Raw genomic sequence first — 14,946 nt, forward strand, 5'->3', positions numbered from 1 at the left:
GAGGGACCCCGACCCAAGGACAAATGGCATCATCTTAGTTATCTGGGTGGGGTTGGCTCAGTCCTGAAACTTACTGAATTCAATTCAAATTCCAGCTCAGAGCTGAAACCCAGGGAGAAGCCAATTTGGGATTCCACCCACTAGCCCCCTTCAGCTTTTAGCCAAAGCCCCTTATTATAAAAGAGCCAAACTAAAACCCTCTCTTTGTAGTGGTTCCAAACATGCCAGTCCTCTGCTTGGCACACCAAGGGTCTCTGCCCACTGGAATGCTTTTTCCACTGCCATCTTCTCTTTACCCTTATCTATTTCCTTAACCAGATTTGAACCTTATTTCCAATCCCCATAATAAACCTCTTATCAATCTAGGTTTTGGGGGTCTATAAATTCCTTTACAGAGAACCTAAGTTTGTGCTGAATCCTGAGGAGTTGCAGGGGAGCCTGAACCCCGAACCTAGCCACTAGACCTTATTTAACTCCCTGGCCACTAGAAACACTAATTTCATTTGAGTACCTCAAATATAAACCTCAACCTAGCCACTAGACCTTATTTAACTCCCTGGCCACTAGAAACACTAATTTCATTTGAGTACCTCAAATCAAAACCTCATCAAGAGGAAGAACTAAGAAAAATCCGTGCCATCAGAGGGAACAATAGCATGACCCCTTGGCCATGGAAGGGAATGGGCCAACTCTCCCAGCCAACTACTGAGGGGGTTGGACGCTTCAGAAGAGCAGATCTGAAACTTGATACTAGGTTTATGATATACTTCACACACTGTACCTTGATTTCTTTATCTAAAACTATCATGTCTAAGAATAAATCCTGAAGCAAACTAGAAGTAAGAAATAAGTAAGGGCACGGAAGATGTGCCTGGGATTCAAAAAAGGCAACAGGAATAGAAAGGGGAGACAAGATTCAGATTTGCATAAACAAAAGCATGGAGGCTATGTACTAACTTAAGAAAGGAGGTAAACTTAATATTAATACATATTCAAGTAGCTGATCAAAGACACAAACTTCAACAATTGTAACTTTAAATGTAAAGGGATTAAATTTACTAATAAAAGACATAGAAGAATGGATAAGAAAACAAAATATTACAATTTGCTGTTAATAAGAAACACATTTAAAATATACAGAAAGGATGGATCAAGATTGTGCTTCTTGTGATTTTAAAAACACAAATAAGAACATAGGGATGACTGGAAAGGACCTTGGGAACCATCTAATCCAACCTTCTCATTTTTAAAGAGGAAGAAATTGAAGTTCAAGGAAAGTTAAATGCTTGACCACAAACATACATACATGTGGAGTGTCAGAAACATGATAAGCAACAATGAACTTCAAATAATGCAGTAACAACTGACAGACAAGAGACAGAAGAACTACATTAAGTAGAGTGGCATCATAGACATTGATAAAATATTAAATGTCTATGTAACAAATGACATTGCCTCTAAATTCCCCAAAATCAAACTGTATAAGGTGTTGACTCACCTCTAAGAGGGATAAAAGGAGTGTAACATTTTCTTGTTGTTTAATGAAAATTTCTGTAAATTGGCCTCCCAAATCATCACTTTGTTTTGAAGAATTGTCTTCTGTAATAGTCAAATAAAAAATTACTTCAGTATGGTGCTAAATTATCTTAAAGCTTTTTTTTTATTCAGCAATTAAAAGTATCACGCATTTGGTATTGTAATTATGAAAAATATAATTCTATTAATAAGTGTCCAGTCTTTCAATCATAGTACTTCCACAAGCACAAATAACTTTTTTTATTTAAAGTTTGGATTTAATTTTCATTCAATATGCACTCTTCAGGTTTCTTTAAACATTTCTACCTTCTAAGAAAACATTTAAGTCCATATTCTTCGACCCACAGATTCTACTACTAAGCATACTCCCCCCAAAAGATAAAAATCACAAAGAAAGGCTTCATACACATCAAAATATTTATAGCAAACTTTTTATACCAACAAAGTTAGATATCCACTGAGTAGGGAATGACTTATATGAATAGAAATAGGCATGAAATATTACTATGTTGTTAAAAAACAAAACAAAATAATATGAAGACCTTAAAGCAATAAGGGAAGAATCATAAGAACCAATGAAGAATGAATATATGCAATGACTATACAAAATAAAAATTAAAAACAAACATAAACAACAACAACAAAAACAATCCCTGGAAGCTGAATGCTTTATAACAAAAAAGCCTGATCCCAAAAAAAGGAACACCTCTGCCCTTGAAACATGGTTATGGAACAGTGAGTATAGTTCATATTGGGTTAGTGCTTTTCCCCCTCAGTTTTTAATTCTTTTTAACAAGGGTAAGTGGAGTGGGGAGTCAGGAAGACAGGGGAGATATATCTGGAAATGATACAAAAATAAAATAAACACATTTTTAAAACTGTTGTTATGACTGGATATACCTCCTAACAACTCAGTCATTAAATGTCGTAGGGTTAAAAAGCAGATATATACCACCTCACTTGCACACTTTAGATTCCCTGATTTCCTTCAAGATTCAGCTCAAATTTCACCCACTCCAAGCAGCCTTTCTGGGTGCTCCCACATGTTAATCTTTTCCCTTCAGAGGGCTTTCTATATACTTTACAGCAGGGCTTCTTAAACTTTTCCCATTTGCAATCCTTTTTGCTTCAGAAATTTTTATAACCCCAGACATATTGGAAAATAAAACAGGTATACAAATCAAACAATAACTGATAACGAATCATAATTTCACACCCCTCTCTCACTTTTCAGTTGCAAGACTTCATAGAGGGTTGTGACCAACAATTAAGATATTGTGCTAAGCCTTGGGATACAAAAAGAATTAAAAGATAATCCCTGCTCTCAAGGAACTTGCAATTTGATGTGGGGATACAAGAAGCAAACAAAGAAGCTATATACAGAATAATAAGAAAATAATTAAAAGAGGAAGAACACTAAAATTAAGAGGAGTTGTGGAATGTTTCTCCCCCCAATAGAAGAAACATTTATAAAATACATCATAGAAAAATATCTATAAAATTCAGAAAAGAATAAATATCTATGGAAAATTAAAAAAAAAAAAAGCAGTAGCAGCTAGGATCTAGAGATACTCTATTTTATAGAGAATACATGAATACATGTTGTCTCTTTCCTTAAATGTACTCTCAAGAGCCATGACTGTCACTTTACCTTTTTTTGTACTCCCAGTCCTTATTACACTACCTGGAATATAGAAAGGACCTGAAATCTTGTTGACTTCAATTCTGGCAATAAAAATTACCTATCAATTGTCTATCAGCTTTTCAAAAGTATATTAATTTTATAGTATTCACTGTCTAACATCATTTAAGAATACTACATTTAACTCTGCTTTCTTTGAGCAATTGTTTCTCTACAGATATAAAACAATCTTAGAATCATTGAAAATAAATTATTTTAATTCAACTAATTGAAAGCCTTAGGTTGAGAATAAAAAATAAACATTATCAAAACCTATTCACTTATTCCCATTTTTCAACTTGCCATTTCAAATAAGATTATCCTGGGTTTCCCCCAAGTGTGACATTTAATATTAGCATGCTGTGGAAATAAGCAAACATTCCTAAATTAGGGAAAACAATTATATGTAACTGATGACAGAACAGGTTCTTCAAAAAGAAAAGAATAAGCAAGAAAGGGGGGAGGGGAGAGGAACCACAGAAAACAGTATTAACTAAGTACTATTTTGTATTGTTCATTTAGTACCTAAAAAACACAATGCTTATCTTGTTTTCTAGAAATTAAAACTAAGCACCAAAATGAAACAAAATAGCTTGTGTTTAAAAATTTTTAATTCAAAAATAATCTCCATAAAATTCCTTGCCTCTACCAACTTCAACTTTCTCAAAACCTTAAAAATTTTCCCCATAAAAATAAAATAACTTTTCTTCTGAACACAAAAAAAGTTTTTAAAAAACACAATACTGTTATATGTTCCATTATTTAGACTAATACAAGGGGCCTGAGGATTATGTCATCAAAAAAAGAGTGGACAATGCAACAATGTTTGTTTGTTTTTTTTTTTTTTTTTTTTTGGGGGGGGGAGGAAGCAATTGGGATTAAGTGACTTGCCCAGGTTTACATAGCTGACAAGTGTCTGAAGCTGAATTTGAATTCAGATCCTCCTGACTCTGGGACCAGTCTTCTATCTACTGTGCCATTTGGCTGCCCCTATTTTTGATTTTCCATGATTTTTTAAAAAATTTGCTTTTGAATACTGGTGGTTTGATACGTCTCTATTAAATGGCTGAGAAGTTTTCTCATCTGCTGTGGTTGCTTAAATCTTTTATACAGCAGGCAAAAGAACTGTTAAGATTTCAAATTGTTCTACAACACACAAAGCAAGAATTAAGAGGCAAGGTGGAACTAATATTACTATTAAGAAGATCAAATCCTAAAAATAATGAATGTCCAATTAAGGTACAAAAGTTTGTATATGACACTATATAAATAGAGAGGAAGTACATGCTGGATTCATGAAGATCTGAGTTCAAGAACTGCCTCTTATACAAACTACCTATTCAGCCAAGAGTCAGTACTATTAGGACCCTCAGACATGCCTTATATATAAACTACAGATCCAAATCAATGACATTTCCATATCAAGAAGCTTTCCACACAACGAAATGACAAGAGCCCAGAGCAACTGATATCACAGACATCTAAGGAAGGAATCTCTGGAAGAGGAGGGAGGCATGGTGAGCAGTGTCAAATGCTATGGCTAAGCTAAGAGACAATATGCTGGGGAAAGGCCATCTGACTTAATAATAAAAACCTTGGAAAGAGAAGTTTAAAGTTAAACATTAAGTATGGAAGCCAGATTTCAGAGGCTGACTTTTAAAGGGAAAAGTTGACAAGGATATTGAAAGGAGAGATGGTGGAATCAGGTCAAGGTGAACAATTTTATTGCATTCTCCTTAGCTATTACTCTCAATTTATCCTGTCTCCCTCAGTCTGGAAATTCTGGAGAACAGACTGCCTTTCGACTTTCTTTGTATCCCTACAGAGGATGTGATTAAGTGCACAAACAAAATGGCTGACTTGGTTAAATGGGCTACTTCATTCTTTGCTACAGGAGCAAATGAAAAGAATATGACAAGCTGTTGAGGTATTTCAAATGTAAACTTGGGAAGAAAAAAGCATGTGATGGAATGGTCTCTATTTTTTCAGTGAAATATAAGGTGAAAGTCTTTGATGAAGAAAGTAGGAGAGGTGGCCTGAAAAGATATATAGAATGGCTCATTTGGGAATGAGATTCCTATATTTTATATTATTATCCAAACTATCACAAGATGATTTAGAAACTTTTTTTAAAAATAAAAGTTGAGCATAATAAGATTGTTGGATGGCTGCAAGAAAGAACTACCACTTTCAACTTCATTTAAGGAAAAAAAATAAAGTAAAAAGAAATAAAAGGATGAAAACAATGCTTGCACAATCTGCCTTTGCATGCCTAATTGAATTCCACATGGAATACTTCTATCAGAGGTAGTCCCTTTCCTGTGAAGGGCATCCAGCCACCCAAATTCATGGCCTTTCCTACAGCTTCATGGCCTTGGTGTCATGATGACGTCTTATTCCCATTCATCCCATCAGTTGCCAAATCATATCATTTTTATGTATGCACATTTCTTGCATACACTCCTTCCACTTTATTCATACAACCATCTCCCTGGTATCATAATTTCTACCTGGACTATTCAGTACCTTCCTGATTGTTCTGCCCATCTCCAGCAATTTCTCATTCTAATTCATAACTAGGTAAACCCTCTAATTCGGTGAACTTCAACAGCTCTCTATTATTTCTAGCAAGAAATATAATGTCTATTTAATATTTAAATGTCCTTACAACTTTCCTACACTTTCAGGCTTTCTATACATAATTTCCTTCTACATGCTTTGTGATCCAGCCATGCTGGCCTATTTCCTATTCTGTTCATCCAACCAATCCCTTTGGCATCTTTACACCTTCTGTGTTCCATGCATGAAATGTTTGCCCTCTCCTCCTCCATCTTTTAGATTTCCTTGGTTTCTTTCAGTATCCAGGTTGAGTGCTACCTTCACCATGAAATGAAACTTTTCCATATCCTACTAGCTCTTAGTGCCCTTCCTCTCAAACTACATTTCATTTAACTTTATATTTACTTGCCAACTCAGTGGATAGAGCACTGGATTTGGAATCAGGAAAATTCATCTTCCAAATCTGGCCCCAGGCACTTACTATCTGTGTGACCTTGGGCAAGTCACTTAACTCTGTTTGCCTTGGTTTCCTCACCTGAAAATGAGTTGAAGGAAATGATAGTATCTTTGCCAAATGACCCAACTAAGATCATGGTGTGTTGGACACAAGTGAAATGACTGAAGAATATCTTTTCAGAATTAAACTCAGCAAACATGCACACACAGAGACTTACACCTGAGAAAAACTGCGTTGGCACTTATATGGAGGATAAAGGGTGTACTCAGGGGAAAGGATAAGGTGAAGTTCTCTTTAGGCCAAGATGAATTTGAGAAGCCTATGGAACTCAATTTAAAATGCATTATAGACAATTCATGATTTGAACCTGAAATTCAGGAGAAAGATTTAGTCTGGATATATCTGCTAGTTATCCAGAGATGATAAAGAAACCCATGAAAGATTATCAAGAGAGAATGTATAGAAAAAAAGGTCTAGGACCCACCCTTGAATGATATCCAAAGTATAAAACGTGAATGAAAAATGAGAAAGAATAGGGGTTTATTAGAAAAGAGAAGACAGCCCCCATGCTGCTTTGTAACAGCTACTATAAGTGAATGACTCAGTCAGGTCACAAAAGCCTCGAGTGGCTGACAAGTAGAACAGAATATAAAAGTAGGGAGCCTGCACAAGGGTGAAAGGGCAGGAAGTAAGCTGTAGGAAAGGAGAAGAGAAAGGTACAGATGGGAGACAGCAAGGGAAAAGAATGGTAGGGTTTTCTTAGGGAAACTCTCTGAAACTTGTCTATGGTGGGAAGAGATGCATATCCACTTTATTTTAAACCAATTGTGCATCTCTCAGAAGTCATTCCACTACCCTTTGTTGGTTTTCTTCAGTACCTTTTTTGCATCTCTCATCATTTGGTCAATTCCGTTTTTAAGTAGTTATTTTCTTCTACCAAACTGATAATCCCTTTTCATAGTTTTTTTTGCATAGCTTTCATTTCACTTCCCAATTTTTCTTCTACTGATCTTATTTTTTAAAATCCTTTTTTTCCTCTTTTGAAAATCTCTTTCTTTAGATCTTCTAGGACTTCTTGTTGGGCTTTTGTATAGTCTGCATTTTTAGGCTTTGCTTGTAAATGTTTTCCAAGTCATTTTCTTGCATTGAGCTAATATGTTCAACTTTCCTGTCACTGTGATACCTTTTTGTTGTTGGGTTGTTTTTGTTGTTACTGCTGCTCATTTTACAACCTATTTCTTGACTTTGAACTTTATGTTAGGATACTTCTGGGAGGGCAGACTACCCTGATCTAAGGCTTTAATGTCCTCCTATTTTTACAGTTCAATGGGAGAGATCTGATCATTGCCCTTGCCTGCAATATGATACTAATACAGTAGAGCTCTGGGTCCCTTATGACTATAACCACTTCTTCTTTGCCCTGGAACTAGGAAAGAGGCAACGTTGTTGCCAAACGATATCCAATTTTGCGTCCAGTGTTACTGCAGAGATACTCTGGAATTTCTTTTTGACTAGGTGTTATGTTCCCTTACTATTCCTAATTAGCATTCTTGGACTTAAGTTATAAAAATGACTCCTGGAGACTTTGTTGGCTTTTCTGCTCAGAATTCAGGTTAGTACGTTTTTCAAGTTGTAGAGAGAGTGTGTTGGAAGAGCTCAGCAAATACTGGCTTTTTTTCTAACTTGGTTCCATTCCCTCTCTACATCTTTCGGGAGTACATAGCTCTCAATGTGAAGACCACTGTTTTTCTTATCAAAAATTTTTTTGGGGGATTCCAACTGTCATTTGCTCTGAGCTATCCATTTAGGTTTTATGGCATTCACAAATCTGGTAAACAAACCTGTTATGACCTTAGTGAAGAACAAAGCCAAACAACGTTCCAGTTTACCCTCCCAAGATGACATAATTATTAATCTCTGAACTCTCCCAAGATATCCTGGGGTTTACTAGATAGATTTCTTTCTTAAGGATCAGGCCTTAAGCCAAAATCATTTAGATTCTCATTGACTGGTCACTAACAACTCCCAGGCCAAGTCCCATCTGGTCACTGTTTGGGTCCAGATTGACTCAGATTGAATGTATATAGAAGTTATTTCTGCTTTGGCCAGAATCCCTGTGGGATCTTCCCCTCCCAAATTTATTTAGATTTTTTTTTTTTTTTGGACTAGCTGAATGAGATTCTTTGCCTCAATTGCTTAACTTAGTCTTAATCACTGAATGTTGCGCCTCAGTCAAACTGAAATCTATTGGACATCTTGGGCCAAGATTTCCCATTATATACAGGGCCATTTCTAGTCATTCTGATATGCATCTGGCTATTGGACCCAGATGGCTCTGGAAAGGAAAGTGAGAAAGATAATCTTGCATAGCTCTCCCTCTCTTAAATTTAATTCACTTGCAGGTATCACCTTCCTCATGTCATGGCTGTCTTAGAGAATGAAGGACAAATAACAATAATAATTATTAACCATGAAATCTCTAGTTTAGCCATTCAACTAGCCCCACATTTCTTTTTCTTTCCTACAAAATAACAATCAGAAACCAAATTTTAAACATCTTTTTTTTTTTTTTGGTAACTGGGGTTAAGTGATTTGCCCAAGGTCACAAAGCTAGGAAGTGTTAAGTATCTGAAGCCAGATTTGAACTCACGTCTTCCTGACTTCAGGACTCATACTCTATCCAATGAGCCACATAGCTGTCCCCAGAAACCATTTATTAAACACAATCTTATTGGTTAAGATGATAGGAAAAGATAATGATTAAATGTTGGAGGAGATATAATCAACTGGGAAGCTAATGCATTGCTGGTGGAGTTATGAAATGATACAATCATTCTGGAGAGCAATTTGGAACTATGCCCAAAAGGTTATCAAACTGTGTATCATCTAGCAATGTTTCTACTGGGCTTATATCCCAAAAAGTTCTTAAAGGAGGGAAAGAAACCCACATGTGCAAAAATGTTTATGGCAGCATTTTTTGTAGTGGCAAAAAACTGGAAATGAAGTAGATGCCCATCAGTTGGGGAATGACTGAATAAGTTATGGTAAGTGAATGTTATGGACTATTATTGTTCTATAAGAAATGAACAGCAGGATGATTTCAGAAAAACCTGGAGAGATTTACATGAACTGATGCTGAGTGAAATGAGCAGAACCAGGAGATCATTATACATGGCAACAAGAAGACTATACGATGATCAATTCTGATGGACATGGCTCTCTTCAACAACGAGATGATCCAGGCCAGTTCCAGTAGTCTTGTGATGAAGAGAGCCATTTACACCCAAAAGAAAGCACTATGGGAACTAAGTGTGGACCACAACATAGCATTTTTTTGCTCTTTTTGTTGTTGTTTGTTTACATTTTATTTGTTTCCTTTCTCATTATTTCCCTTTGTGATCTGATTTTTCTTGTGCAGCATAATTATGGAAATATATATAGAAGAACTGCACATGTTTAACATATATTGAATTATCTGCTGTTTAGAGGAGGGGGTGGGGAGAAGGAAGGGAAAAAAATTTGGAACACAAAGTTTGCATGGATGAATGTTGAAAATTATGCTTTTGAAAATTTTTTGTTTTGAATGAATTGTTTTGAATTATGTTTTGAAAATTAAAAACTTAAAAAAAAAATAAATAAATAAACAATCAGCAGAATGATTTCAGAAAAGCCTGGAAAGATGTACATGAACTGATGCTAAATGAAGTAACCAGAACACTACACATAGTAATAGAAAGATTATGTAATGAGCAGGGGCAGCTAGATGATGAAGTGGATAGAGCACCAGCTCTGAAGTCAGAAGGACCTGAGTTCAAATCTGACCTCAGACATTTAACACTTCCTAACTGTGTGACCCCGAGCAAGTCACTTAACCCCAATTGCTTTAGGAAAAAAGAAGATTATGTGATGATCAACTTTGATAGACTTAGTTCTTCTCAACAACATACTGATTCAAGACAATTCCAATAGACTTGGGATAGAAAATGCCATCTGCACCCAGAAAGAGACTGAATGAGAATCAAAGCACACTATTTTCACTGTTTTTTTTCCTTTTTTGTTCTGATTTTTCTTTCACAACATGATAAATATGGAAATGTTTAAAATGATTGAACATATATAACTATTAGATTGCTTGTTATCTAAGGAAAGGGAGGGACAAAGAAGGAGAAAAAAATTGGAACTCAAAATCTTACAAAAATGAATGTCAAAAACTATCTTTGCATGTAATTGGAAAAATAATACTTTTAAGAAAAAAAATTAAAATACTTTCTTCCAGGTTCCATGCTACTTAACTGAGACACTTTATCAAACATTTTGCTTAGTCTAGGTAAACACTATCTATGGTATTTCCCTGATGTACCAATTTGTAAACCTGTTAAGAAAGGAAATATGGTTTAGTCATGTATGACCTCATCTTGATAAAAGATACTTATGAACAGTCTCTAATACAGTTTTCCTAAAAATCAGAGTTAAGATCACTACACTAAAGTTTATAGCCTATATTCTTTTCCTTTTTGAATAACTGGGGTAATATTTTTTTATTCTGCAGTCTTACAGTATTCTTTTCATTCTCTACCATATCCTGATCAAAATTTTGAAGTCTTACAACATTATTTTCCTCTTACTTTGTGTTCATTATACAAATTATTCTTCTGATTCAACTCATTTCTCTTTGCATTAGTTCAAGAAAATCCTTCCAGGTTTTTTCTGAATCCATAGTATCTGTTCATTCTTACAACATTAATAACATTCCACTACATTCATATAGCATAATTTGTTCAGTCAAGTTGGTAACAAGGAATTGGAAATTGAATGGATGCTCATAAATTAGGGAATGACTGAACTAATGGGGTACCCCCTGTTTCTAGTTGTTTGCTACATTAAAAGGTGTTATCAATAAACATCCTTATACCTTTTAGCTTAAAGACCACATAGTTCTATACTGAGTGAAAGAATTATATTGCTTTCTAGAATGACTGGAGCAAATCCCCACAGCCCCTCTAAAAATTATCATTTTCCTTTTTTGTTCATTTTTGCTCATCAGATGAGTGTCATAGAATCTCATGGTAATTTTTATTTGCATTTATAATATTCATGATTTGGAGCATTTCTTAATATGGCTGTTAATAGTGTGCATTTCTTTATTTGAAAGATACTAAGAATGGCTCCTATTTTTATACATTTGTATCATCTCCTTATGTATCTTGGACAACTCCCCAATTCTTCCTGCCCAAACTCCTCTATTCTGGTTTCACCTGCTGACTTTGTTTAATAATGACTCTATGGTTGGTTATTTCAGTAAATATCTTAGGATGGATAGTCATTCTAAGATGTCCTTTCTCTGTAGTCATTCGACAAATTCTAGACACTATGTACCACACATCATTAGTGTCTCTGATTTTACTGTTGATTTATATTAGATTAGCCTTTATAATGCTTATCATGTATTATTGAAGTAATACATAATCATAATCTTAGCTAGACCTTTATTACTGTTCTGCAACCTTTTTATTTTGATATTAATTACTTGTGTCATTGCTCCAATGACCTTGGAAAGAAGAGAAAATGAAGGAAAAAGCGAAAGGTAGAAAAAGAAAGGGGTCAGGGAAAACTGATTTTAAGCAATTATCTTACTTCTCTAAGTCTCAGATGTAAAATGAGGGACAAACTGACTAATTTTGTAATTTTCCTTATAGCTCTAAAAGTCTAATTAAATATCAGAAGTGGAAATTAGAACTAAAGACAAACATGAAGGAAAAAGCATATTACTAACCAATAGGTCTTTTTATCCTTTTGAAGATATATCACAGATCAATCTCTCCCTAGGAATAGGCTTCCCGTAGTCATTTATCTGTTATGTGGATCAGATTATCTAAGAATGAGCCCTCACTCCTCCTTAGCCAAGATATCACAATGTAAGTTCTTTGAAAATAGATTGTTTCATTTTTTAAATTTGGAACCTGAGAGCTTGCCTTAAAGATGTTTAATAAATATTTTGTTGATTGATAGAATGAGGGTCTGAGTGTAATTTTATTTTATTCTTAGCCAGTCACCTTTAACCTTTTTCCATATGAGTTGACATGAATCACAAGAATGAAATACTTAATTCTCACATTGTACTTTTTCTAATTAGAAGGCCCAAATGGACCCAAACTCACTAAAGAAATAACATCTAATTGTTACAAATGACAAAAAAGATGTCTTCTCATAAAACTTCCTTTAGTCTACCTATCTTAAGAGGTCTTTTTCCTAAGATACCACGAGACACACAATTCATCCATCACGTAGCCATTCCTTCTTCATCTGATTAGGTCATCTCCTCTTCTATTAGGCAATTCTTTATTAGTAATATGAAGTAATTTGGACTTGCCTCATACCTTTTCCATTGTCTTTTGAACAATCTAGGATTTTAATACCTTAGCAGTTGTAGTATTCCATGACTGATAGGCAAAGATCAGCAAGAGGGGGAAAAACAAATTTAAAAGATAGTTTTTGTTTCAAAGAGGAATCATTAAAAATACCAAGTAATTTTTCGAGTGTAATCAAGACTCTTGAGTTTGTTGAGACAAACAACACAGCATATGAACAATACTTTTTTTTTTCCTGTAAAAATAGACTGAACTAATGATAATGGATCTCATTTAGACTATGCCAACTTTTCAAGGCTTGATTGATGCAATAAGTATAATGTCATCTACAAACAGAAGCATATGGGAAACCTTAATCTACAAGAAATCTCTTCCACTTTAATTCTGTAATGTGCCCCATCCACACAATGGAAAATACCTTTAAGCAAGCATTCATCTTCATATTGTATACCTCTATTGATTTTTACCAATCAATGGTTTGAAACTGAAGACCTGGGTTTGAGCTTCTCTGTAATTTAATCATGTAAAATATATTTTAAAATGCACCTGTACAAACTTATCAATAAGTGTGTTAAAAATCCCTGAGTTCAAGTAACCTATTTGCTGCTTATCTTTCTTAGCACTTCATTATTATTAGCATAAGTTTCTACACTATATGCTTTCATGCAAAATAGATCTTTGTCATTGTTGCCAGATAGGCAGAAGGCAGGACTTCATTATATTTCCTTTTGAAGCTGCAGATGCTCCTGGATTCTATGTTCATGAAACACCTGCGGGCCAGGCACTGTTCTTGACACTGGAGTTAGAAAGAGAAAAAGAAAGAGTACTTCCTTGCCTTCAATGGGCTTACATTCTATTTGGGGAAACAACCTAAATAAATCTAAGTACATCTAACCAAAATAAAGTAGAAGACAACTTAGGGGCAGAAAACAGAACAAAGAAAATAGAATATATAAAAGTATGAGAAATAATAAGGCTAGTATGGCTGGACCATAGAACACATCCATGTCTGGAAAGGTCAACTGAAGGCACACTGTGAAAAATTTTAAAATGTCAAGCAGGAGCTTATTATTTTTTCCAAAAAACAACTAAGAATCACTTTGTATATGAGACTGGTACATATGGAGGGATTAAAATAGACAATCCTATACATTAGGAGATCACTTGTCAGCTATGTGAAAGATGGATTGGAGAAAAGGGAAACAAGACTCAGGAAGATCAATTAGGAGATAACAGCAATATACCAGATGAGAGGTGATGAAGTCCTGAACCAAAATAGTGATAAGGGTAGAGAGATGTTGAGGTGGTCATCAAGACTTGGTAACTGATGAGATATGATGGAGCCAAGTATTCATTAAGGGCCTCTTACATGCCAGGCACTTTGTTAAGCACTGAGAATACAAAGAAAAGCAAACAAACAAAACACCCTTCTTCCCCCTCTCAAAGAGCTCACAGTTTAATAGTGAAATAAGAAAGAGTGACATTACCCTGAAGCCAATTTAACTTGTGTTCTTGAATTGCCCTATTTTCCAGAAACACTGGACCCAGACTGTACAGAAGGCCCAGAATGAATCGATGATGAAGTGCCTAGTCCCTCCACTCTTACCCACAGTAGACATAACTGCTTTTTTGCCTCTTTTATCACTCTCAATGTGTCTTTGAGGATTGAACCAACCTTGAGAATGGCATAAGTCAGTCTGCACCAGACTAATAAATTGTGCAGCAAGGACCCCGGTAGAGAAGCAGACACTAATGTCTTTGTGGTCTAGCAGTTCCCAAGGGAAAAGACTGTGACTTTTGCCATCCTTCTTACTCATGTTTCCCATCCTTTTCTTTTGTTTCTTTTCTCCTCCTGTGTCATTTCCATTTGGGAGGGAATTGGCCATAAGACTTCCCCCTTGCCTGGATTGTGAATCTTTGTATTTGTTTTAGGAGTTCCACATGCATCTTCACTTCTCCAATAATAAATCCAATCTCAATGTTTGGCTTATAGACTTGTGATTCTTTTAATTAATAGTGAGAAATATAAAATGGTACAAATGTCTTGAAAAAGAAAAACCATCATTTCCCCAATAAGTTCAAAAGAGGGAAGCATTTCAGAGGAAAGATAATGAATTGCATTTTAGTTGCATTGAGTAAGGGATGCCTACAGGGCATTCAGTTAGAAATATCCAATAGGCAGCTAAGCATGCAGTACTACAAATCAAGACTGGATATATAGATCTGGAAAAGCACCTGCATAGAGAGATGAGTGTTCAGCCCATGGGAACTGATAAGTTCCTTGAAAGTTGGGGCGGGGTGGGTGGGGTGGGGGGGCATGGAGATGATCCAGGAAAAAGCACTTG

General features: G+C 35.3%; 1 protein-coding gene across 2 annotated transcripts in view; it reads right to left on the minus strand.

The window, feature by feature from the left end:
• The window catches only part of USO1 (USO1 vesicle transport factor), an 84,682-nt gene that overhangs the window by 43,408 nt on the left and 26,328 nt on the right, over positions 1-14,946 (minus strand). For both annotated transcript variants that reach the window (XM_051967142.1, XM_051967143.1), the window contains exon 5: positions 1,499-1,599. In XM_051967142.1, coding sequence (XP_051823102.1) covers positions 1,499-1,599 — 101 coding nt within the window. The remainder of the gene's footprint in view (positions 1-1,498; positions 1,600-14,946) is intronic.

This window comes from Antechinus flavipes, chromosome 6 (genome assembly GCF_016432865.1).
Source record: "Antechinus flavipes isolate AdamAnt ecotype Samford, QLD, Australia chromosome 6, AdamAnt_v2, whole genome shotgun sequence".
Lineage (NCBI taxonomy): Eukaryota > Metazoa > Chordata > Mammalia > Dasyuromorphia > Dasyuridae > Antechinus > Antechinus flavipes.